This window comes from Phyllobates terribilis, unplaced genomic scaffold, assembly GCF_046119375.1.
Source record: "Phyllobates terribilis strain yellow unplaced genomic scaffold, ASM4611937v1 Scaffold_1__5_contigs__length_1240528914, whole genome shotgun sequence".
Taxonomy (NCBI): Eukaryota; Metazoa; Chordata; class Amphibia; order Anura; family Dendrobatidae; genus Phyllobates; species Phyllobates terribilis.
This window is the reverse complement of record NW_027362761.1, coordinates 483,903,190-483,927,850: the sequence shown is the minus strand read 5'-3', so window position 1 is coordinate 483,927,850 and position 24,661 is coordinate 483,903,190. Positions and strand designations below refer to the sequence as shown.

Genomic DNA, 24,661 nt, shown 5'->3' with positions numbered 1-24,661 from the left:
CCATTTTGGGACCTGTGACAAACAACGCTGGAGTCTCGTTCGAAACGCGTTGCATTGTCTGTCTACACCCTCACCCCCCCAACTCCACGGATGTAATATTTTAAATGGATCTTTAAAGGGGTATTCCCATCTCCAAGATCCTATCCCAATATGTAGCAGGTGTAATAATAATAATATTAGCAAATGCCTCCAATTAGAAATGTAGTATAGATTTTCTGATTCGCTATGTCTCTTTCCTCATGTGCAGGCATTGCAGGACCTTAGGTATCCACGGTTACGACCACTAGCAGCTAGCTGTCACTTTATCAGTGGACGTACCCATGGATACCCAAGGTCTTGCAATGCCTGCACATGAGGAAAGAGACACAGCGAATCAAAAATACTATACTACATTTCTAATTGTATATATTTGCTAATATTATTATTATTACACCTACTACATATTGGGATAGGATCTTGGAGATGGGAATACCCCTTTAATAAACGCATGGTTTTATCTGGAGCTAGATAGCACTTCTCTTTTGAACACGGTGTCCACATCTGATCAGGACGATTTCCGGGCTCCTACAATGAACCGCAGCAGGTGAGCTGGCGCTGCTTTTCTTTATTTTGACTTGCACATGTGAGAAAGGTTGGACAAAGCTGACTTTTTCGGATCATCCATTTATCCGGTGTGTAGGACAAGCTCACGACTCTCCACTGATGGCTGATTTTGAGCAAAAGAGATTGGAAATGCTGCAGATAAGCTGCAGGAAGAAGTGCCATGTAGTAGCTTCTGCCCTGCTTTCTATGGATACTGGTGAATTAGCCGTTGGCTGAATTCTAGATGTGCCATGCTGATAGACCTCTACCCAAAAAGACTGAATACTGTCAGAAATTCAAAGGGTACGCAAGCAAAGTATTAGTTAAGGATATGCATATTAATTCCACTACACTAGTTTTGTTCTTTATTTTTCTTCTTTTTCCACTCGAAGTCATTTCAATTAGTTTCTCACTGGATTTGTACAGATTACACTATTACAGGTGACATTAAAGGTGGAAAAAATTCTGAAATTATTCGTCTTAGTATGATTTTTTTTTACATGAAAAAAATTAGCATTTTAACAGGGGTGTGTAGACTTTCTATCCACTGTACATTATTTTAACAGTAAGAATCTATATTTCTACTTATCAACACCTGACAATATGTAAAGCAAGACATCTTTGAAAAAACATCTTCTGTATTACATGGACTCCTTCCTCATGTACCAGGATCACTATCACTACTACCATCTATCTATATAATTGTCTTATCCCGTAAGGCCGTCCGTCCGTCCAGGAAATCCCGGGTCGCTGATTGGTCCGGCCGCGGCCAATCAGCGACGCGGCATTTCAGAAAAACATGGCGCCATTAGCGGCTCAAGTGCGGCACGGAGGTCAGTGGCGATGCAGCCGGGAGATACAGCCGGCTGCTCGCAGCATAAGTCCCCCGACCGCAGGCGCCGCTGACCTACATGCGCTTATCGTCAGAAGATCAGCGGCTACGGCCGCTTATCTCCCGAGGACAAGTGTGACGCCCCCCCCTCCCCTCCCCTCTCCTCTCCTCCCGTCCCTCCCCCCGCTCGATCAGGACCCCGGCACCGGCGTCATACTTACCCCTCTCCGTGCCTCCGCAGCAGCTCCTGTGTCTTCCGCTGATGCTCTGTGACGTCTCAGGTCACAGGGCGCGGTGACGTCTTTACACCGCGCTCTCTCCTGAGCGGTCACAGCGCACAGCGGGAAGATGCCGGCTACGCTGGAGTCCAGAGAAGCAGTGAGGTAAGTATTGGATTTTTTTTTTTTTTTGTATGGGGCCATAGGGGACCTGCATGGGGCACTATGGGGGGGATGTGACATCCTGCATGGGGTATTATATAGGGGGGATGTGACAGCCTGCATGGGGCACTATGGAGAGATGTGACATCCTGCATGGCGTATTATATAGGGGGGATGTGACATCCTGCATGGGGCACTATGGAGAGATGTGACATCCTGCATGGGGCACTATGGAGAGATGTGACATCCTGCATGGGGCACTATGGAGAGATGTGACAGCCTGCATGGGGCACTATGGAGAGATGTGACAGCCTGCATGGGGCACTATGGAGAGATGTGACATCCTGCATGGGGTATTATATAGGGGGGATGTGACATCCTGCATGGGGCACTATAGGGGGATGTGACATCCTGCATGGGGTATTATATAGGGGGATGTGACTTCCTGCATGGGGCACTATATAGGGGGGATATGACATCCTGCATGGGGAATTATATACGGGGGATGTGACATCCTGCATGGGGCATTATATACGGGGGATGTGACATCCTGCATGGGGTATTATATAGGGGGGATGTGACAGCCTGCATGGGGCACTATGGAGAGATGTGACATCCTGCATGGGGTATTATATAGGGGGGATGTGACATCCTGCATGGGACACTATAGTGGGATGTGACATCCTGCATGGGGTATTATATAGGGGGGATGTGACATCCTGCATGGGGCATTATATAGGGGGGATGTGACATCCTGCATGGGGTATTATATACGGGGGATGTGACATCCTGCATGGGGTATTATATACGGGGGATGTGACAGCCTGCATGGGGCACTATGGAGAGATGTGACAGCCTGCATGGGGCACTATGGAGAGATGTGACAGCCTGCATGGGGTATTATATAGGGGGGATGTGACATCCTGCATGGGCACTATAGGGGGATGTGACATCCTGCATGGGGTATTATATAGGGGGGATGTGACTTCCTGCATGGGGCATTATATAGTGGGGATGTGACATCCTGCATGGGGTATTATATACGGGGGATTTGACATCCTGCATGGGGTATTATATAGGGGGGATGTGACAGCCTGCATGGGGCACTATGGAGAGATGTGACATCCTGCATGGGGTATTATATAGGGGGGATGTGACATCCTGCATGGGGCACTATAGGGGAATGTGACATCCTGCATGGGGTATTATATAGGGGGGATGTGACTTCCTGCATGGGGTATTATATAGGGGGGATGTGACTTCCTGCATGGGGCATTATATAAGGGGGATGTGACATCCTGCATGGGGTATTATATGCATGGGGTATTATATATGGGGGATGTGACATCCTGCATGGGGTATTATATAGGGGGGATGTGACTTCCTGCATGGGGCATTATAAAGGAGGGTCGGGAGACATATGCTAGAATACCCGATGCGTTAGAATCGGGCCACCATCTAGTATATGCAATAACAAGGACTAAACCCTGTAGTGCATGGGACTGCGGCATCACCTCCTGCTCCATGCTTGGTGCTTCAGTGTAATATGGGGGTCTCCTTGCTAGGGGCAGCAGTACAGCCTTTTGCTTAATGACTTAGGATATTACTATAAAATAAGAACAAGTGGCCATCTTTTAGGATACCGTACTGACTATCAGGATAATATGTGGAGGCTGGAGCGGTTCCTTAGGGTACAGCCAGGCTGTGCGTCTGACCCTACCATAAATGTATATATTTAGAGTACATTTGGTCATACAAATCTTCAGACTTCTATATTAATGTAGAATAGTTCTCTTTTCAGGAGTTGCATATTATTTATAGCTAGTAATATGGATAGGCTTACAATCACCACCATTACTGGCATTAAAAGAAATCGGTCATGTTAAAAATGCCATCCGAACTGCAGGCCAGATGATATAGTGCAGGAAGAGCTGATTACATTGTTATACATTTTGTTGGAAAAGTTGCATTTCATCTATTGAAATCAGTGTTGTTTGTATAGAAGAGTCCAGTGGGCGGTCCCACTACTGAGTGACTGACTAGTACATGCAAAGATAGCCGTCAATCACTAGCAGGACCGCCCACTGGACTCATATGCAAACAAACACAAGGGGTTTCTAGGATTAAAATACAAAATTATACTATATATCACTCTGCTCAGCTTCTCCAGTCCACAAATCATGCTACATGTACAACTTGACAGGTTCCCTTTAAACAGTGATCATCAGTACTAATGCAATGAAATGGTAGCCACACGTTACTAACATATCATTTTGTATTAGTCTCCCAACACTCGGTATGTAATATGAATGTATTTTTCCACACAGTTGTTGCATTGCCACACAACACGCGATGATGTGAGAAGGGTAACGTCAGTGACATGGCTTTGCAAAACACCCAATACTTTCAGTTCTTGCACGGAAGACTGATATGTTTCCAGTTCAATGTGTCTCATAAATTATTAACCCCAAGTACCAAAACAAGCAAGTCAGAAAGTAAACATTGTAAGTCAAACCAAATTAAGAGCCGCTTCACCGATTTAACCTTGCAGCTATCGAGGATCCGCACTTCATTAGTAATGTGACTGGCGCCTGTTACAGAAGGCTCCTAGGAATGTCACTCTTCACCTAATGCACAGGGAGACACAGTGTGCACGGTATCTGAGCGGCTCCCGGTCACTGCAGCTAGGCTACCCACCGGACTGTATGATAGCCACTGCTTCTATATAAAATACATGGGGGTCAATTATAATGAGACAAAATAATAAAAATAACGCACATCGGGAGCACCACGACCGCACTCCACACTTGAATGGCTGAGTGGGTTACGATTTATCGGAGGCAAATCGCACATGCTGCAATATTTTCCTCGGACATGTGCACAGCCCCATTGAATAACATGGGGACAAGTGATGTCCATCAAAACGATAAAATAGCACTGGTCCGATTTTATGCACGAGCCCTAACATCCATCACCCACTGACTGTAATGACACCTGTTTAAAGGAGAAGTCATGAAATCCTATTGAAAAGCTCATGCCACAATATGGCATCCATCATCCACAGACTTCTGTTACAAAAAATAGGAGAAAAAAATAAGGATGGAGATTGCCAATAGCATATACGTCTTGACATATGATGCTAAAACTAAAGCGCAAACACAGTGTGAACAAAGGCCAAGTATCAGTTGTACCTAAACTTCTGCAGGTCTCTGCTCAGTTAAGACACGCCAAAGGTTCAAAAGTAAAAATCCTATTTTCTTAATATCAGCATCGATGACTTGTCTGAGTTACAACAACCTAATAGCATGTCCACCTCAGCCAACTGATTAAGTGCAAAGCAACCAAGGCATCTTGTAAAAGGTCAGTGCAGATGAGCCCTACTGACTGATCAGCATGGAGAGACCCATATACCAGTACACAGCTCTTTACATTCCTCCATTAGGATAACAGCCAGTCCACATATTCTTATAATAAGGGACAAGTGGTCATCACAAAACAAATCATTTCTCCACATAGATTATAATTCAATCTGCAGACATTTTATAGTTAAATCACAGATAACCCACCAGAGCTGCCCACCCAAGGCGCATGCCTCCCTGATTAATGGATCACTGCAAAAGAATGTACTAGTGTGCATAACTGACTTCTACATGTTCTTAGTATAGAAAGTAACTATTCTACTACCAGCCGTGAATTCTACATATTAAATCGTACAGTTTTGGGTTGAAAATTTACAAGACAAGAAAGAGTCAGCAAGAATTTGACCGATTCCACTGCAGCATTGTGGTAGAATGATGAAAGTCTTTAAAGAGGACCTGTCATCACAGGTATGTACCACTATAAGGGGTTAAGGGATTATTACAATTTTTTTTTCTTCTCCAGTGTGTTGCAGAGATATGGGCTTTTGAAATTTAGGATGCCCAATATGCGAATTTGCTCTATAACCAAGGGGCGCTTCAAGAGAATCTGTCAGCAGGTTTTTGCTATGTAATCTGAGAGCGGCATAATGTAGAATCAGAGATGCGATTCCAGAGATGTGTCACTTACTAGGCTGTGTGCTGCAGTTTCAATATATTCAGTGTTTTATCAGAAGGCGATTATCACTATAGGAGTAGGTGTTGAATGTGCAGCAGCAGTCCAACCAATCTGTGTAACTAGTGTGTATCTACTGCAGAGGCAACAGGGATTATATCCAAACTGCACCAAGCAGCCCAGTAAGTGACATCAATGGAATCAGGCTCTCTGCTCCTACATCATGCTGCTCTCGGATTACATAGCAAACACTTGCAGGCAGATTCCCTTTAACAGAGATTTTTCTCTGGGAGAGTTTGCTTTTTTCTCTCTAGGATACTGCTCAATAATAATATAGCTATATAAGGGGAGAAAAGCAAAAGCCCGCAGAGAATGTCAAAGCAGGCATTTTCAGTGTGATCTGGTGATACTTGTTGCCACTTACTTGACCACACTGAGAATACCTCCCGTCACTTCTTGTCATTACAGCATCCATAGAGGAGGAGAGCTGCAGCGTTAGAGCAGTGAAGATCATTGTGGGACCAGCGATTGTCACTTACAACGCTCTGCACCTACAACCCCTGGCAAAAATTATGGAATCACCGGGCTCGGAGGATGTTCATTCAGTTGGTTAATGTTGTTGAAAAAAAGCAGATCACAGACATGGCACAAAACTAAAATAATTTCAAATGGCAACTGTAGGGCTTAAGAAACACTAAAAGAAATCAAGATAAGAAATGTGGTACTCCATAAGGGAGCAGAGGGAAAAAATTATGGAATTACTCAATTCTGAGGAAAAAATTATGGAATCACCCTGTAAATTTTCATTTCCAAAACTAGCACCTGCATCAAATTAGATCTGCTCGTTAGTCTGCATTAGGCAGCACCGGCAGGTAACGTAGTTAGGAAAAGCCAGAAGTCAGTACACAGAAACAAGAGTATAATCTTGTATGAAGCAGCAGGTGAAGGGAGAGTTTGACTAAAGGTTGGGAGCTCAATAATCTTGCAAGGAAGGCGGTGCCAGGCCAAGTTTATATAGGGTGATCAATTAGGAAATCACAGGATGAAGCCACTTAGGAACAAGTGAGGGTGGAGCCGCTCATGAACAACACAGGTACTAGAATCTGGGTTAACCAGGAACGGTCCAGTGAGCTGAATAGCTCAGAGGGAAGAGCTGCCGCCTGGGGGGCAAGAGCTGCTGGGTACGAGTCCTGACAGGAAGTGATGAGCTTTCAGTGTGGTCAAGAGAGACAACAAGTATCACCAGATCTCACTGAAAATGCCTGTTTTGACATTCTCTGTGGGCTTTTGCTTCCTCCCCTCCCTCTATACCTTCTTAAGAGTAGGTAGCATCATATAAAGGAAAAAGTAAATTCCCCCCAGAGAACAATCTCTTGTACTGCTCCCTTGGTTGAAAGGCAAATTTGCATACTGCGCACCCTAAACTTCAAAAGCCTGCATTTCATCAACATAATGGAGATGAAAAAAATAAAACAAAGTTTTAATCAGCACGTCAACCCTTTTTTTTAGTGATGTTTACTTTAATATAAAAAATGTAGTGAAAAGTCCTCTTTCATAAATATCAATACCGTACAATAGAATGACAAATACACAAGATCTACACCAGTGTTTCCCAACTCCAGTTCTCACGGCCCCACAGCATATCATGTTTTCAGGATTTCCTTAGTATTGCACAGGTATTGGAATCATTAGCAAGGCATCAGAAACCGCCACCAGTTCTCTCCCTGGGATACTCACAAATCATGACCTGCTGGGGGACCTTGAAGACTGGAGTCAAGATCATTTCTTCTCAAACTTTTTCTGGTTGTGTAAGGCTATGTGCCCACGATGCAGAAATGCTCAGGATTTTTCCTGAGCGTTTCTGCATCTCCCTGGCAGAAAAAACGCATGCGGATTGTACATGTGGATTGTACATGCATTTTTCCTGCCAGGGACATGCGGATGTGAAGCGTTCTTCACATGCATTTCCGCATGCGGGTTGTCAAGCGCTTTCCAAGAATTTTAGCATCACTTGGAAAGTGCTTGACAACTTGGTCACACTATATAAATCCATGCAACTGGCATGGATTTATATAGTGTGACCGTACAGAATGTTTAAAAATAAAAAATAAATCTATACTTATCTTCCGATGGCCCCCGGTGTCTTGCTTCACTCCGTCCTGGCTGCCGGCAGATCGCGGTACACTGAAGGACCTGCCGTCACATGACTATGACGCCAGCGCAGGTCCTTCAGTCCATCGCGAGCTGCCAGCAAGCACAGACAAGGAGACCGGGGGCCATCAGAAGGTAAATATAATATTTATTTTTTATTTTATTCTTTTTTTTTTTACAGTTTCTATGGTACCCGGGTCCGGAGGAGAGTCTCCTCTCCTCTAGACCTGGGTACCATCCGCACATTGAACGCATGTATTCCGCATGTGCTTATCTAGTGAAGCGGAAAACATGCCTTCTAATGCAAGTCAATGGCGGCGAAAACGCAGCACTTCCGCAAAATAATTGGTAGTGCTGCGTTTTTTTTCCGCAATGATAATCCGCAGCGGAAATTTCTGCAGCATGTGCACAGCACATGCGGATTATCATTGGGGAACATGGCAGGCCTTCTACCATGCGTTTTTAAGCGTTTCTGCAGCGTTTTTGCCGCTGCGGAAATGCTTAAAAAACACATCGTGGGCACACAGCCTTACGGTATCCAAGCCGTGGAGACGCCAGAGCCTCATCAGTGAGTAAATATCCCCCACCCTCCCAATGCAGCACTAAATACTGCCCCAGAGTCTCTAAACAAATATCACAAAAAAAACCTCTCCAGCAGCACCACATACCACAATGGAGCACAAAACACCTCCCCAGAGGTACTAAATAAATACCACAGTGCATCAAAAAATAGCCCCGCAGCAGCAGCAAATACTGCAGTGTAGCACCACGTACCTCTACGGCAGCTCAATAGAAACAAAATGCATTGCAGCACGAACTCTCCATCAGTGCCAAGTAGAGTGGGACACAAAGTGACACCATATCTGGACTAATGATATACAATTCTGCACAAAACGCAAGTTTTGCCCTTTGCTAATCCCACCATATTGCTTACTGCTCCTTCTAAAAGTGCTGGAAGCCATAATCAAGACATGGTCTATCTGAACAAATTCTCTTTAAATGTATGGATGGCCAATTGTCTGAGCAGCCACCATTTGTTATGTATGGATGGCCAATCATAATTTATAGGTGTTTCAAAGGTTGAATCTGCGATCATTGGGCCGCCACTCCAGCTCTATTTTAAAAGAGGTTGTCGAGAACTCTTAAGTCTTTTACCTCGTCTAAAAGCACATGGCAGATTGCAGTTACAAGAATACCAGCAATCCGCCTGCAGTCATCTCAAAACACTTTCTTCAGTGCCATAATGATAAGCCTTTTTTTAGGTTGTAGGCATATAGCATTAAAGGGGATCTGTCATCAGGTTTTTTCGCAACCTTATCTGAGAGCAGCAAAATGTAGGGGCAGAGAAACCAATTTCTGTGATGTGTCACTTATTGTGCTGCTTGCTGTAGTTTTGATAAAATAACTGGTTTATCAGCAGGAGATTATCACTAGGGTACAAGTAAACCTGCTGCCATGTAGGCCTCCATAATCATGAGCTCGGGCGGGTAACCCTGCCCCCACTACCGATTGTAGCTTTCTGCCTATGCACAGTATACACAGAAAGCAGCCAGGTGTGGGCAGGTTATACAGAGCTCAGCACTTAGAGAACTGCTAGATCTGCAGCAGATCGAGTAAACCCAGCAAATTAAGCAACACATCACTGGAATCAGGGTCTCTGCCCTTACATAATGCTGCTCTTAGAAGAGATAACAAAATCCTGGTGACAGATTTATTGCCTAGTTGAAGTTGTGACTATAGATGGATTGCTATTAAGCAGCGAGGAATTTCAGGCATTTTCATGAAAAACCAGACATACAGCAGGATTGAGCTGAAGGTGTGATTTAGTAAACCATTATTCACATATTTCCTTAGTACATGTTTTAATAGAATGTACGGATAATAAATATGTTTGCATATGTTGTTCCTTTTACTCTGATGTACTTATTGCCCTGATTGGTTATAGCTTTTTTGGGTGGTGGTATCTGTGAGACGGTCTTGTCATATATTACAATAAAAAAAGAAAGTTGTAGTTTGAAATGTGTAAAGTTTCTGCATATAAGGATGATTGATGTCAGTCACTTTACGGCTGCTGCATTCCATTGTGGATATTCAATGATAAAATCCGGATGGAAAAGCTGCAGTAATTTTAGAAAGAGAAATTGACTGTTTATCACAATGGACTTTAGAGATTGGATCTGATGCAATCTCAACATTAAAGTGAACTTGTCATGTCCCCGAACGCTATTAACCTGCAGATACGAGGTCAATCTGTTGGTTAATAGCGTTCTAAAGCGGTGTAACTGCCATACTGAGAGCCCCGCTGCCATGAGGAGGTGCACAACTCCAGCCACCAATCAGTACACAATGAGCGGCCGCAGTAACCGCGCCCCTGGCACCGGCTGACAGCCAGCTCAGCACCGATGCGGTGACTGAAGGCACACCAGCAACACGGCTATAACTCAAAGCCGGCAGCAGGGCTTTCAGTGTGACGGCTGAATGGCTTTAAAACGCTACTAACTTTTAGATTAACACTATATCTGCAGGTAATTAATGTTTTTTGACATGAAAGTTTCCCTTTAAATCTTTATATAACAGCCAATATGTCAATGCCATGACCAAACAATATTTCCTTATCAAGTTCACTGCACTCGTACATTACCCTGTTCGCCCTCAGATTAAGGGGATCACTGTGATAATATAGTAAAAATTATGTAGGCTGATACACAGCACAGCAGATTTCTATAGCACTGCCACCATCTCTCTTCCTGCAAATAATATAGGCACAGATAGTACTGCATTCCGGTCTCCAACTATAAATGATATAGGTGGATATTACAGCATTTGTCCCTACATGTAAAAAATACAGGCACAGACAGCACTAATGTAGCAATGTAAGCACAGATATTGTAGCCTCTGTTTCTCTTTGTATTAAAAAAAATAAATTCTTCCTGCAAATAATATCGACACAAATATTATTTCCTTAATGTGATTTTAGGTTCAGACAGTACTGCTTCCTAGTCTCTTCTAGTACATTATGTAAATTGAGTGAAAAAAAAAAAAAAGCTTTTACACTTCTTTTCTGAAATATTAATCTTTCATGTGGATTTTACTACAAATAAGAGATTGTATATCAACACGAAATAATGGGAGCAATAGGGTGGAAAGCTTCTAAAATGGACAGAAAGTAGTGTTTCTATTTCTACATGATGTACCTGAAATTGGATTACTATCTTATGATTATATATTAATTGATTTATTATGATTAGTGTTGAGCGATACCTTCCGATATCAGGAAATATCGTATCGGATTGGATCGGACCGATACCCAAAAAGTATCGGATATCGCCGATTCAGATACCGGAAACCAATGCAAGTTAATGGGACACAAATATCGGAATGAAAATAAACCCTTTCTTTCCTTGTAGGTTAATTCTACATGAAGTAAAACAACTAAGAATAATGTAGAATGACATGAAAAGCCGGCAATTCATCAGCGGCATTCACCGGTACCCGACAATTTACAACAGAAAGAATAGAGCTTCACACATAGATTAGGTAGATAGAACCATGTCAGTCACATATATATGAAGTACAGTGACAGTGTTGCTTACTGTACTTGTCATTTAGTGTAAAGGATTTATTTTAAAAAATATTAGTGTTTTCGTGCACCGTCTCTTTAAAAAAGCCGGCCGGCAATTCAGCAGCGGTACCCGACAATTTATAACAGACAGAATAGAGCTTCACACATAGATTAGATAGATAGAAACATGTCAGTCACATATATATGAAGTACTGTGACAGTGTTGCTTACTGTACTTGTCATTTAGTGTAAAGGATTTATTTAAAAAAATATTAGTGTTTTCGTGCATCGTCTCTTTAAGAAAGCCGGCCGGCAATTCAGCATCTGTACCCGACAATTTAGAATAGAAAGAATAGAGAATCACACATAGATTAGATAGATAGAAACATGTCAGTCACATATATATGAAGTACAGTGATAGTGTTGGTTACTGTACTTGTCATTTAGTGTTAAAATAAAGGATTTATTTAAAAAAAAATTGGCGTGGGGTTCCCCTTAATTTTAGGCTCTAGCGGAGGTTAAGCAGACAGCTGGGGCAGATGTTTGAAGCCTGGGAAGGGGGTAATACCCACGGAGCTTCCCAGGCAACTAATATCAGCCCCCAGCTGAATACCTAGCCTTTACTAGCTATTAAAATGGGGGAACCCCCCCAAAAAAATAACGTGGGGTCCCCCCTAATTTAATAGCTAGCAAAGGCTAGGCAGACAGCTGGGGGCTGATATTAATAGCCCAGGAAGGGTGCCATGAATATTGGCCCCCTCCCAGGCTAGAAACACCAGCCGTCAGCCGCCCCAGAAATGGCGCATCCATAGGATGCGCCAATTCTGGCACTTAGCCTCGCTCTTCCACGCTGCCCTGTAGCGGTGGCAGTGGGGTAATAGGGCTGGGGTTGATGTCAGCTTATAATGCCAGCTGACATCAAGCCCAGGTTAGTAATGGAGAGGCGTCTATAAGACACCCCCATTACTAACCCCATAGTCAAAGTTAAAGAAAAACACAAACACCCAGAATAAAGTCCTTTAATTGAAATAAACACACAATTCTTTATTGTTCTAAATTAAACCATACTTCCCATCACGCCCATTCCAGCTGAAGCCAACGATCTCCTGCAATAAAAGAAAAATAATAAAGCAACATCATCCTTACCTTTCGATGGTTCCCAAGACAGCTCCAGCTCTGCTACATCGAGATGACAGATGCTTGCGCTCCCCAGAGTCTCTCTGTGACGTCATCCAGATGAGCCGAGTTCATGTCCAATGAACTCAGCTCACCTCATGCACGTCACTGACAGCGTGGGAAAATTCTCCTGCACTCAGCGCTTCAGCGTGAGAATTCTCCCACGCTGTCAGTGACATACATGAGGTGAGCTCATGTCCAATGAACTCAGCTCACCTTATGCACGTCACTGACAGCGTGGGAAAATTCTCACGCTGAAGTGCTGAGTGCAGGAGAATTTTCCCACGCTGTCAGTGACGTGCATGAGGTGAGCTGAGTTCATTGGACATAACCTCGGCTCATCTTTATGCCGTCATGAATTTCATGAAATAATTAAAAAAAAAACAAAACGTGGAGCTTCTCCCTATTTTTGTGTCCAGCCAGGTACAACTAGGCAGCTGGGGGCTGGAATCTGCAGCGCAGGGAGATCCAAGCTTTCTGGCCCCCCCCCCCCCCCGCTGAAAATTGCAGTCCGCAGCCGCCCCGGAAAATGGCGCGTTCATAGAAGCTGGATGCTGTACCTGGCTGGCATACAAAAATATGGCGAAGCCCACGTCAAAAGTTTTGGGAAAAATTAAATAATAATTTAGGGACTGCATCTTTATTAACTCCTCAAATGTCATTTAGTGTTAAAATAAAGGATTTATTTTAAAAAAAAAATGGCGTGGGATCCCCCATAATTTTAGTCTCTAGCGGAGGTTAAGTAGACGGCTGGGGCAGATGTTTGAAGCCTGGGAAGGGGGTAAAACCCACGGAGCTTCCCAGGCTACTAATATCAGCCCCCAGCTGAATACCTAGCCTTTACTAGCTATTAAAATGGGGGACACCCCAAAAAAAATGACGTGGGGTCCCCCCTATTTTAATAGCTAGCAAAGGCTAGGCAGACAGCTGGGGGCTGATATTAATCGCCCAGGAAGGGTGCCATGAATAATGGCCCCCTCCCAGGCTAGAAACACCAGCCGTCAGCCGCCCCAGAAATGGCGCATCCATATGATGCGCCAATTCTGGCACTTAGCCTCGCTCTTCCACGCTGCCCTGGTGCGGTGGCAGGGGGTAATAGTGGTGGGGTTCATGTCAGCGCCAGCTGCCATGAAGCCCAGGTTAGTAATGATGGGCGTCTATAAGACACCCCTATTACTAACCTACAAAGTGTTAAAAAGAAAAAACACACTACACCCAGAAAAAAATAATTTATTTGAAATAAAACACACCATTTTATTTAATTCTTAGTTTACTAAAAATAATAGTTACCTGTCCACGTTCCTGCGCTGATCTCCCATGCACAGCTGTCACATCTGGAGATGGTGACAGCTGTGCATGGCTGCTGTAAGCTCACACTGCCGGGAACACGTCCGCTCCCGGCAGCGGGAGCCACTGACTGAGGTCACCGGAGTGCATTCAGGCAGCGCAGCTCCGGAGACCTCCTTTACCGCACTGCTGTACCGTGGGAATTTCTCACGATACAGCAGGGCCGTAAAGCAGCTAACCGGAGCAGCGCTGCCTGAACTCCGGTGAACCCTTACGGCCCCGTCATTCTAGCGGCGGCAGCGGTTCAGAGCGGTCACATTCTATGTGGCTGCTCTAAACTGGAGATCATCGTGGGACACTCGTGGACTACTACGGAGGGGTAAGGATAAGGTTGTGGTTTATTATTTTATATTTTATTACAGGAGATCGATGGCTTCGGGGAATTAGGTGTCTAGGTGAGTATAGGTGTAGTTTTTTATTTTTTACTTTATTTTAGGTGGCGATCGGCGGGGACAGGTAATGTATGAACTAATTTATTGTAGGTAACCACTGGCCACCAATGACATGTATTTAACATTTATTGGGGACACAGTAGGGCAATTTAAAGAGCAGGATCAGGCTGATGGGAACTACTGCTTCCATCGAGCTGATCCTGCTGGCAGGAGTGGACGGGGGACAGACATAGGCCGATGGGAGTAGTAGTGTCACATCGGCCTATGTCTGCCTGCACGCACACACCCGCAGACACCACGCGCGCGCGCGCACACCCATCGCGCGCACACCCATCGCGCGCACACCCATCGCGCACACACCCATCGCGCACACACCCATCGCGCACACACCCATCGCGCACACACCCATCGCGCACACACCCATCGCGCACACACCCATCGCACACACACCCATCGCACACACACCCATCGCACACACACCCATCGCACACACACCCATCGCACACACACCCATCGCACACACACCCATCGCACACACACCCATCGCACACACACCCATCGCACACACACCCATCGCACACACCCATCGCACACACACCCCGCACACACACCCCGCACACACACCCCGCACACACACCCCGCACACACACCCCGCACACACACCCCGCACACACACCCCGCACACACACCCCGCACACACACCCCGCACACACACTAATCATGACGGGTCTGGGAGGTGAGGCTGACCTGTGCGGCCGTGGGAAAGTTCATGTGAGTTCATGCAATGCAGTCAAGCATGAACTCACATGAACCCTCTGAGGGCACCGCGGCGACTTCAAATGAACAGCTGATCGGCATCACCTGATACCTCAGCTGTTCATTTGAAATAACCGGCGGGAAAGCGCAGCACAGAACGGGAAAGCTGGCGGTGAAGTCTTTTCACTGCCGGCTTCCCCGCCCGGGTCCTTCGCTCCTTGGTGCTGCGCTCCCCGCCCGGTCCTAATTTACGATTGGGATTGGAGGTGGCGAGGGGAGCGGAGGATCGGGGTGGGAGGCTGCGGGGAAGCAGTATGGGGCTGTGTGATTGTTTAAAAGCCGACGGCTTTTTACCGCCCGCCGGCTTTTAAACAATCAGGAGAATTCTCCCCCGCTGGGATGGCATTCTGATGACAGGCTGGATCGCGCTGCCATCCAGCTTGTCATCCTTCACAGACACTGCAGAGCGCAGGCATTATGGGAACTTCCGATTCCAGTATTCGATATTGTAAAAGTATCGGAATTAAGTATCGGAATTCCGATACCGCGAATATCGGCCGATACCCGATATTACAGTATCGGAATGCTCAACACTAATTATGATAAAACCATTACATACCAGGATGTTAACTCTTGCAACTGGAAAAGTCTAATCTGACCTCCAGCAGATAATGTAGATTTGCAATCAATGCTCTATATGTGTCTGTTCGTATGAGTTATAGACAATGGAAATGACATGTCGTATTAAACAAAAGAAAAAATCGTGTGAGTTACTTACAATGGAATCAGCATCAGCATTCTCCCTGTAGATAACAGAACATACAAGTTATAAGGGAATATGCTGCTGGATGGCTACATGGCCTATCCTCACTCTCCCACCCTGACCTTCACTACTATTACTGCTTATTACTAGAAATCACATCTTCTTTCCCAGCACATTGCACATTTAAGGCTACGGACACCTTTAGCATGGATGAATGATTTTTACATTTACTAGAGATTACATTAAATAGTACAAGTTTAAGGATGCAATCTCAATTACTTCACTCATCAGACGTCTTATACAGCCTGCTCCTAGTTTCAGACTTTTCTCATGTGGCCCTGTCTATATCAGAAATACAAGCAAGAAGAGAGGTCTATGTTCAAAAACACTAATAACCTCATAATATTAACCTTACATATTTCCCCCAGCACTTTACAATTCAGACAATACATGATATCAAAGTAATAAAGAAATTAAACAAGTGAGAGCCCTGTTTACAAGAGCTTGCAATCTATGAGGGAAGGCATTAACTTATTGGATCACTTGTCAGCGTATCTCCAACTATGTACTGCTTTCCTATTCTACAGCCCATGAGGCTAATCCTCTGCCTTTTCACCTTGTGCAGACACCCACCAAAGTGATCCCTTCCCTCTATGCTCTGACACAAAACCGTTTTTGTGATCTGCCCTCCCTGAAAAGTTGGATGCTTCTCTCCCTCTCCACACTCTGACTTGCCATGTAAAACCTCCTTCAGCTTTCTCTTTTCTTAAAATTGAGAAAAGAGAGAAGAATGTAACATTTTCCATAATCTTTAAAACACTCCAAAGCATTACATCTTTGAAACCTGCTATCTTATATGCCCAGGATGAGATGCAATAAATCAACTAGGAGTGGGCACTAAATGTTGCTGTTGATGCCGCAGGAGGAGCCAGAGGTGATAAATACTTCTCTATATTCAGATAAATCATAATAGGCAGAGAAGTTAGAAGTAGGAAAGCATCTATTCGTGGTTGATGTTCTATTATGGTCTGGTAATGATACTAACCCAATTAATACTTACACAGACTCCGTGTCATCCTTCTTTCTCATTTTAGTTGGGAGACCAAAAGTCTTTCTTTTCTTTTGCTTTACCCCTGTAACTTAAAATACTGACTTTAGATAATTAAATTAATTGCACTTTGCTTAAAGAGTAATAAAGGAAACCTTCTGGCTGACAACAATATTACATAGCAGAACTTACCTTCTACAGCAACAGCTGCATTGCACTCCTCAAATTCAATGGGACCTAGACAGATAATAAATGAAGTATAATAAAAACCATTTCTAACCAATATGCTGTAGATTAATAGAAAAGCTCAAAAATGATCAAGAATTTCGAGCAGATAATTTGTATGAAACCATGTGCCTAACAGCACTGATATATTATTGTGTGTACTGTAAAGATCTATAGGAAAATATGCTAAATCAATTTGTCACTAGAGATGTACGCCACGTTTATCATTTGGAAAACAAACTTAATTATGTTGAAAATAATTAAATCCCATTTCCACCATTTATAGTCACAGCGTTGCAGACATGATGCATGCTGCATCAGCGCCCCCTAGTGCACATGAGCATGTAGGACATGATCGTAGAAGGCAAAAGAAATTTATAAACATTATATAGATTATAAATCTGTATGTTCATGCTAAAAGAGCGAGAATCTTTGTGCAATTAATGGTCCAATTAAATACAAATTATAAGGCCAGAAGAAATTAGTTTTATCTTCCCAACACCAGAAACTCCAAGATCTTAGTATGTCTGCAGGGGTAGAGCCATTTAGAAGAGCAGATATTTTGAAATAAGCATTCGTTAGCGCACAGGTTCGTGTAAATATGCCGGCCATCACCGATGAACAAGTAACACCAGTTTGTCGTGTGAACAGACTGTACTTGCTGGGATTAAAATCCTTGTTATCAGCAGCACATTTTCCTTTGTGAACAGTAGATGTGCTGCAAATGGTGATTTCCTATGTGAACAGAACAATCGTATTAACAGTTGTTAGGTGTGCACAGAATTGTGGTCAGCCTGTCCAAACAGACCAATAAAAAACAAATGATGGGTGGTCGTTTAATGGGCGCAGTCTTGTCTGCTAAATGTGTCCTTAGAGATGGAGGCAAGGAGGGTCAGACTGGTCAGAACCAGAGGGTCCTCCAGTCCTGGATCTGCTACAACAAACAGACAAAACAACCTTGTTTGGAGCCACTACAACACATTCCTGACATGCTGATCCACCTATTAGACTTTATAGATGACATGACACCATGGCACGGTATCATCAAGAACGATGTTCTTTACGCCAGTCTTGATTAGGCGGTGTACTGGAGTAAGAAGCGCGTCTTAAAAGTGGCATTTGCCTCGCTACAAATCTTACTCCAGTCAGAGACTCCAGTCACAACTCGTCATGAATCAGACGAGCAGGCCACGGACTCATGCTCCGTTCCCCCACGAGTTCCAACAAATGAGCATTTTGCTTCTTCATCAGGTGATTGGCAGCCTGTTTCCATTATGGGGCGATTTATCAAAGTTTCTATGCCAGAATGCCTGTGTAAATCACTTTGAAAAGTCACAAATTTTTTGCAGAACTAGGAGTATTGCAAAAGAAACGTTTGGTGTTTTAATGTCGGTTGGAAGCAGCTCCCCCAAAATGGGTGGAGCAAAGACGGGGTGTGGCGAGACCCACCCATCAAATTCAGCAAAAGTGCCAGCGTTTTTTACGCCAGAAATGCATTTCTAGCAAGTCGCATGTGTTACGCGCACGCCGCTAGGTTCAGATAGGGGCGAGACACATTACATGAATTCTTTGGAATCCTGGGGGAACCGTTACTCAGGGCGACCATAGACCATGTGCTGCAGCTTCTCTCAGGCACACAGGGGTATTGACCCTCAGGCACAGACACATAGGTTGTTTCACTTGCTGACCAGACACACTTGACTAGAGTCCTCAAACGGTAGAACAGTAGCATTTAATAAGAAGCTGCACAGCCAGTGCAAGTTAAGTCTTATGAGCAACAGGCTCCAGTGACAAACAGTACAGTTTCCTTAGCAGCACAGCAGTTAGTCTTCCCAGTAGTACAGGACAGCACAGTTCTAATGCAAAGGCACATTAATGAACACAGCATTCCTTACAGCACAGTGAGATGGAGGAGGGGGGAGGGTTTGCTGAGGGAGCTGATCCCTGTGACACCATTTCTTACAGTCCTTCTCTTTCTGCTTGACAATACTCTGCACTGCTAGTTCAGGAACTCTACCTGACCCATGCTTAGCTTCACTCCTGACTTGAATCCTTTTCACTTGCAGGGGCGCTTCTGTCAGATGCAGAACACACACACACCACCTTTCTCTTCGGCTCCAGCCAGACAGTCCACAACCTACCCACAATCTGGGGCTCTGCTAAAACCCTCCCTGTCTCCTGTGACAGTGTTAACCCCTCTAGTTGCTGGATGCTTCTGGAGCAAAACACTTCTTTGTCTCCTGTGCTTGTGTTATTTCTAATAGTTGCTGAATACTTTTAAAGCAACAGCACTACTTCTGCATGTCACACATGCCAATAATAGGATGTGCTAAATAAGTGGCGCTTCTTTCTGAATTCGGCACATTGTACTCCAGTAAGCCCTTCAGTAAGACTGGTGTGCGCAATAACAGTCTTAATGAATCGGCTCCTACGTGATTTAGGAAATCTGGGAAGGACATGATTAAATCCTAGCTCTGCACGGTTTGATTAGAGGCTCCTGTCTAGCTATGTCTAGAGCCAGGTCCTATGTCCATTTTATGTCAGTCTGCTGGGGGATGCTTAACAGACTGGAGAGTGTTGGAGCTGGTGAGTGACCAGCAAATGTGTGCTGTATCTGGGAAGAAGAAAAGACTTTGTCTCCTTAAAATAAATCTCTTAAACTGGAAAAAGCAAGGTATTACTAATCTCATGGATATAACTATAGATAAGTCCTTAAAGGGAACTTGGTTACTACATATTATAATCATTCTTGTGCCACCTTGCAAGAAACCTACTATAAAGTATTATGTAGATGGTATTATACGCCACAAAAATTTGACAGTTTTCCCTGCACAATCCTCTTTTTGTTGGAGGAATTGTGGGGAAATTGGAAGAGGGAAAATTTAGAAAATAATAATAATTCCCTTTTCCTATTTTTTTCCTCGTGTCCTCCATCCTTTCCTTATCATTCCCTCTGGTACTTGCAGTCTCAGCCAGAAGCCGAGAGGGAGAGGACTATAATCTGTCCAGGTGAGCCCGCACGGACATATGTGCCTGCTGAATGAACTGTTTATTCGCTGTGATACCTTTGTGCCCAGAAGATGGCGTTTTGGTTTTGAATCCCTTGGAGTTTTATAAAAGCAATAAAACTGCACGTTTGGACCAGATCGCATTGCCAGTGTGCACACTACGTACTGTGGAGCATGAATACCTACAGTGATTATCAAGAAACAAGTGTTCCTAACCATGTTCTTCCCAATAATTGTGCATTGTAAGGTAGATGTGTGCGTATTCAGAAGAGATGGAAAGTGAACCATCAGAGTTAGTCCATCTGGTGGGTACACTGACACCAGCTAAGGTTAAACGTGAATCCCCTCATGGCCATGCTGAATAACTGAGAGGATGCAAAAAGGGCAGGCTAGACACATGCACGGACAGTTAGGCTATGTTCACATATGGTTTTTTTCAGTGTTTTTTTCCTGCAGTAAAACCTGATCTCTTGCCAGGAGGTTGTTCAGGATTTTTTTTTGTTGTTTTTTTTCCTGCAGTAAAACCTGATCTCTTGCCAGGAGGTTGTTCAGGATTTTTTTTTGTTGTTTTTTTAGCGTTTTTTTCACTGTTCTTTTGTCTCTTTTATGCATGAACATAAAGTTCAGTGAAAAAAAATCTCATTCTGGTTTTCGCATAACAGTGGGGGAGGTGAATTGTTCAGGAATAGTTTACCTAGACACTGGCAGTGTATTGCGTTTGTATGACATTATTTACTTTTTACACTATGGAGTCTGCCATTCAGTTGCACAGGTATTGTTCAATCTCACACCTAGCTTAGCCAATATTTAAATTGTACACATCACTAATTTAATTAAACTCTCCTAATACAAACTACCATCCCAGTGACCAAGACAAGATGGTAAAATCATAAAAATAAATGTTTTCACATACTGTTGTACTTGCTTATTTTCACTAAAAACACAGCAAAACCTGATAGCTATATTCACTCTAGGGGTTTTTTCACTACCCATTACTTCCAATGAAAAGCACTGAAAGAAGTGACATGTTCTATTTTGCAAAAAAAAAACATGCAAAGAACAAAATCCTGATAAAAAAAACCCCAAGATGTGTGCATGAGATTATTGGAATCTCATAGACTTTGCTGGTACTGTTAAATGCAGCTGCAAATTTGTATAAAAAAATAATCAAAAAACACTGAAAAAACTAAGATGTGTGAACATACCCTTACCTCTCACACACCCATTGCCACCTATTGTAAAAATTAAACATCAGGGTTAAGTTCCTTTCCTTAGTCTTATCTTCTGGGAGTTTGTTCATAAGCAAGTTCCTTTATCCAGAAGCTGAATTATTGGATGATGACATCATGTAACCATATAGGGTGATATCACAATAGATGACCTCTATCCTATGCTGTAAGATTTTACAGTTTCTTCTATATAAGGTACCGACGTGTGCAAACAAAGAATCTTTTCTTAGAAAAACCCGTCTGACAACAGAGCAATGTACAACAACTAAGAAATTCATGGGAGTGAGGAAAACAAAGAAAACGAGTCTTACTTGAAGATTTTCTGCCCTTTCTATATGTATCGTGTGTGTGAGTTGCTATTTTCTTGACATTAGTACATCCAGTGCCCACAAGGCACACAGCATGCCCGAGCAGCCACCATAAAAGAAAGGTAGGTTGCTTCAGTATTTCCCATACAGTAATGCTACAATATTTCTAGCAGGATTATGCAGGGAGAGACTGAGGCTCTTTTCACATCTCCTGTGTGCGCTTCCCATGCCACAGTGAGTGGCGAGGCTTTGCGTGTCTGGCATGGGGCCAGTTGACAGCCCAGCTGGATATCAGTGCACATCGTGACCCCCCTCCTGCAGCGTGTCACTTTGGGATCGTTTCCGCAGTAGAAAGTTTATTCAACCTCTCTCTGGAAATTCAGTGGACCGGCCATCATTCTGCTATTTAATCAGAGTGGGACATTTTATTTTTCTGACAGCACTAAAGCCAGAGAGCAATTCCTAATGAACAGCTTGATACAAGCTGAATCTCAAATGTTTTAGCCTCAATTAATTCTGCTGTCAAAACAAATGACTGCTCTTAGCTCTGCGATGTTAGCGCTGGGTCAGTAAGGGTCAGGCCTGGGACTACACAATCAAGCTATTTTTCAGGATTTTCATATGAACTTACCAGAGCAAGAACAATGACGGACTTAAAATGCCATATAGACAAACACTACATCTGCATTCCCATATTAAAGGGCATCTGTCAGTAGGATCATCCCTCCTAAGCTGTCTATATGGGCATGTAGGTCATAGGAAGCTGAACAAAGTAATATCTTGATATCTGCAATCCGATAGCTAATTCCAGAGAAATCCACATTTTTCTTAATATGTAAATTAGCTGTTAAGATCTATGGGCCGGCTCGGAAAATCTGCCTCCAGAGATTATTTTACATGAAATGGGGCTTTAGCAGTGTGAGACATGTAATGACTGACAGTCTGCTGTCTTGCTCTACATGTTTCTGGAATAAGACATCAGATCACAAATATTAAGGTATCATTTTATTCAGCTTCCTATGACCTACATGCCCATACATTGCGCTTTTTTTTATTTATTTTTTTGTACCATTCTTCCAAGACTAGAAAAAAATAATTCCAAGTAACGTGAAATGGTGAAAAAAAAATGCGATTCTGCCATGGTTTTTTTTTCTAGGTTTCGTATTTTTTATAGCAATTCGTTGTGCGGTTAAAATGTCCTGGTAACATGACCCGGTTTGTGTTGCCATTTTCTGAGATCCATTACTGTTTCATTTTTCCATTGACAGAGCTGTATGAGGACTTGTGTTTTGCATGACGAGCTGACGTTTTTTCATTAATACCATTTTGGGACACATATAACGTTTTGATACTGCTAGTAGTATTTTGATTTATTTTTTCTTTACTGTGTTTACTCTAGAGGTAAATTACAGTAACTTTATATTTTCAATAGATTGGACTTTTACAGACCTGGCAAAACCAAATGCTAATTTTTTTATTTCTTTATTTTTGTATAGGGAAAAGTGGAGTCATTTAAACTTATTTATATTTTTTAAAACATTTTTTTTAATTTATTTTTCCTTGGAACCATGTCTACTGGAACTTGTTAGAATGCTTGCACTAAATACCATGGTATTGCAGTATATAGTAGAAATGAAAGTGACGGGTCTTCAAAAAGCCCTCAGCTGACCTGGCAACCTACAATCAAGTTTCGAAGTCAGGGGTAGGGGAAGTTGTGCGCTGGAACAGTTGAGTCATTCAATCGCACCACTTAAATGCCGCTGTCAGAAATTGACAGCGGTAATTAAAGCAGTGATCAGACGCGGATACCTACTATTTAGCATACTCTATGCCAAAAATTTAGCCAATAATTAATTACCCTTTAGCCACAACCCTTTTTAGCCAAGCTAGGTCCACCTGGTGAGTGAGCAGCAAAAAGTCTAAACCACATAAACGTGGTGCAAGGCGTGATTAGCTGCAAATTACATAAGAATTCGGACACCTTCAGCCCTATTGTGCTTTCCACTGCTTTACAATTAAACTATGGGTACCAAACTGACATGAGTAACAATCTATGTCCCCCCAAGGTATCCTCCCTGGATGCTGTGTACGCTTTATGTTCAAGGGGTTGTCTCGAGCTCATAAATGGGTAAAATTGCAAAGTGCTTGTAAAAACAAGCAGCTTTACAATTAACACTTATTAAAAATCCTCTTTGTTCTCAAGAACAGAGGGATTTTTAATTTTATAGTAATACTTTTTGACTGGTTACCGGCTATCCTACAGTGGCCGGTTACCTAGGTAAGGTGCACACGGCATGAGCAGGCATCACAACTTTTTTGTGCTGCTCAGATCGCAAAGTCCGACCATCCTCAGACGCCCCAGGCTTTTATCATTCTGCACAGGCAAAGATCCCTCTGCTAGCAGCTCGGGAGAGAGGACAGTTCAGACCGGTGGCGCAACCATGCCGAATGTCTAAAACTGTCAATTTTCAGGAAAGTATCAACTTCAACATAGCAGGAAGCCGGGTGAGCTCCTGAAGTTCTATCTTAAGAAAATCTCTTGAAACCCCACTCCAGCCTTTGTTGTTGTTTTTTCACCCCTTTGTCATGTAATTGCAATGTGTATAATTACTTACTTACCAGTCAGCATCTTCATCTGTTGTACAGCCCCGCCCTGGTCGCTCCAGCACCACGATTTGGCTTTTTTAAGCACCCGGATCGCTGTGTGGTCAGGGAGTCACTTTTCCCAACACAAGTCTATTGGACTCAGAAACAGGCTATAGAAACTCATTTGGAATTCCCATGAACTTGCATTGAGAAAATGTTAAAAAGTGACCTCCGCTTCCCTCAACAACCACTGTGTGATTTGGAAGGATACAACCGCAGTCACA

At 43.4% G+C, this 24,661-nt stretch overlaps 1 protein-coding gene across 5 annotated transcripts in view; it reads right to left on the bottom strand.

The window, feature by feature from the left end:
• FCHO2 (FCH and mu domain containing endocytic adaptor 2) overlaps positions 1-24,661 on the bottom strand; it is a 167,120-nt gene that overhangs the window by 35,630 nt on the left and 106,829 nt on the right. For 3 of the 5 annotated variants that reach the window (XM_073679650.1, XM_073679676.1, XM_073679668.1), the window contains exons 9-11: positions 17,214-17,258; positions 17,034-17,112; positions 15,989-16,013 (exon numbers count right to left, since the gene is read on the bottom strand). In XM_073679650.1, the coding sequence (XP_073535751.1) occupies positions 15,989-16,013; positions 17,034-17,112; positions 17,214-17,258 (149 nt within the window). The remainder of the gene's footprint in view (positions 1-15,988; positions 16,014-17,033; positions 17,113-17,213; positions 17,259-24,661) is intronic. The other 2 variants (XM_073679659.1, XM_073679680.1) reach the window with 1 other exon arrangement.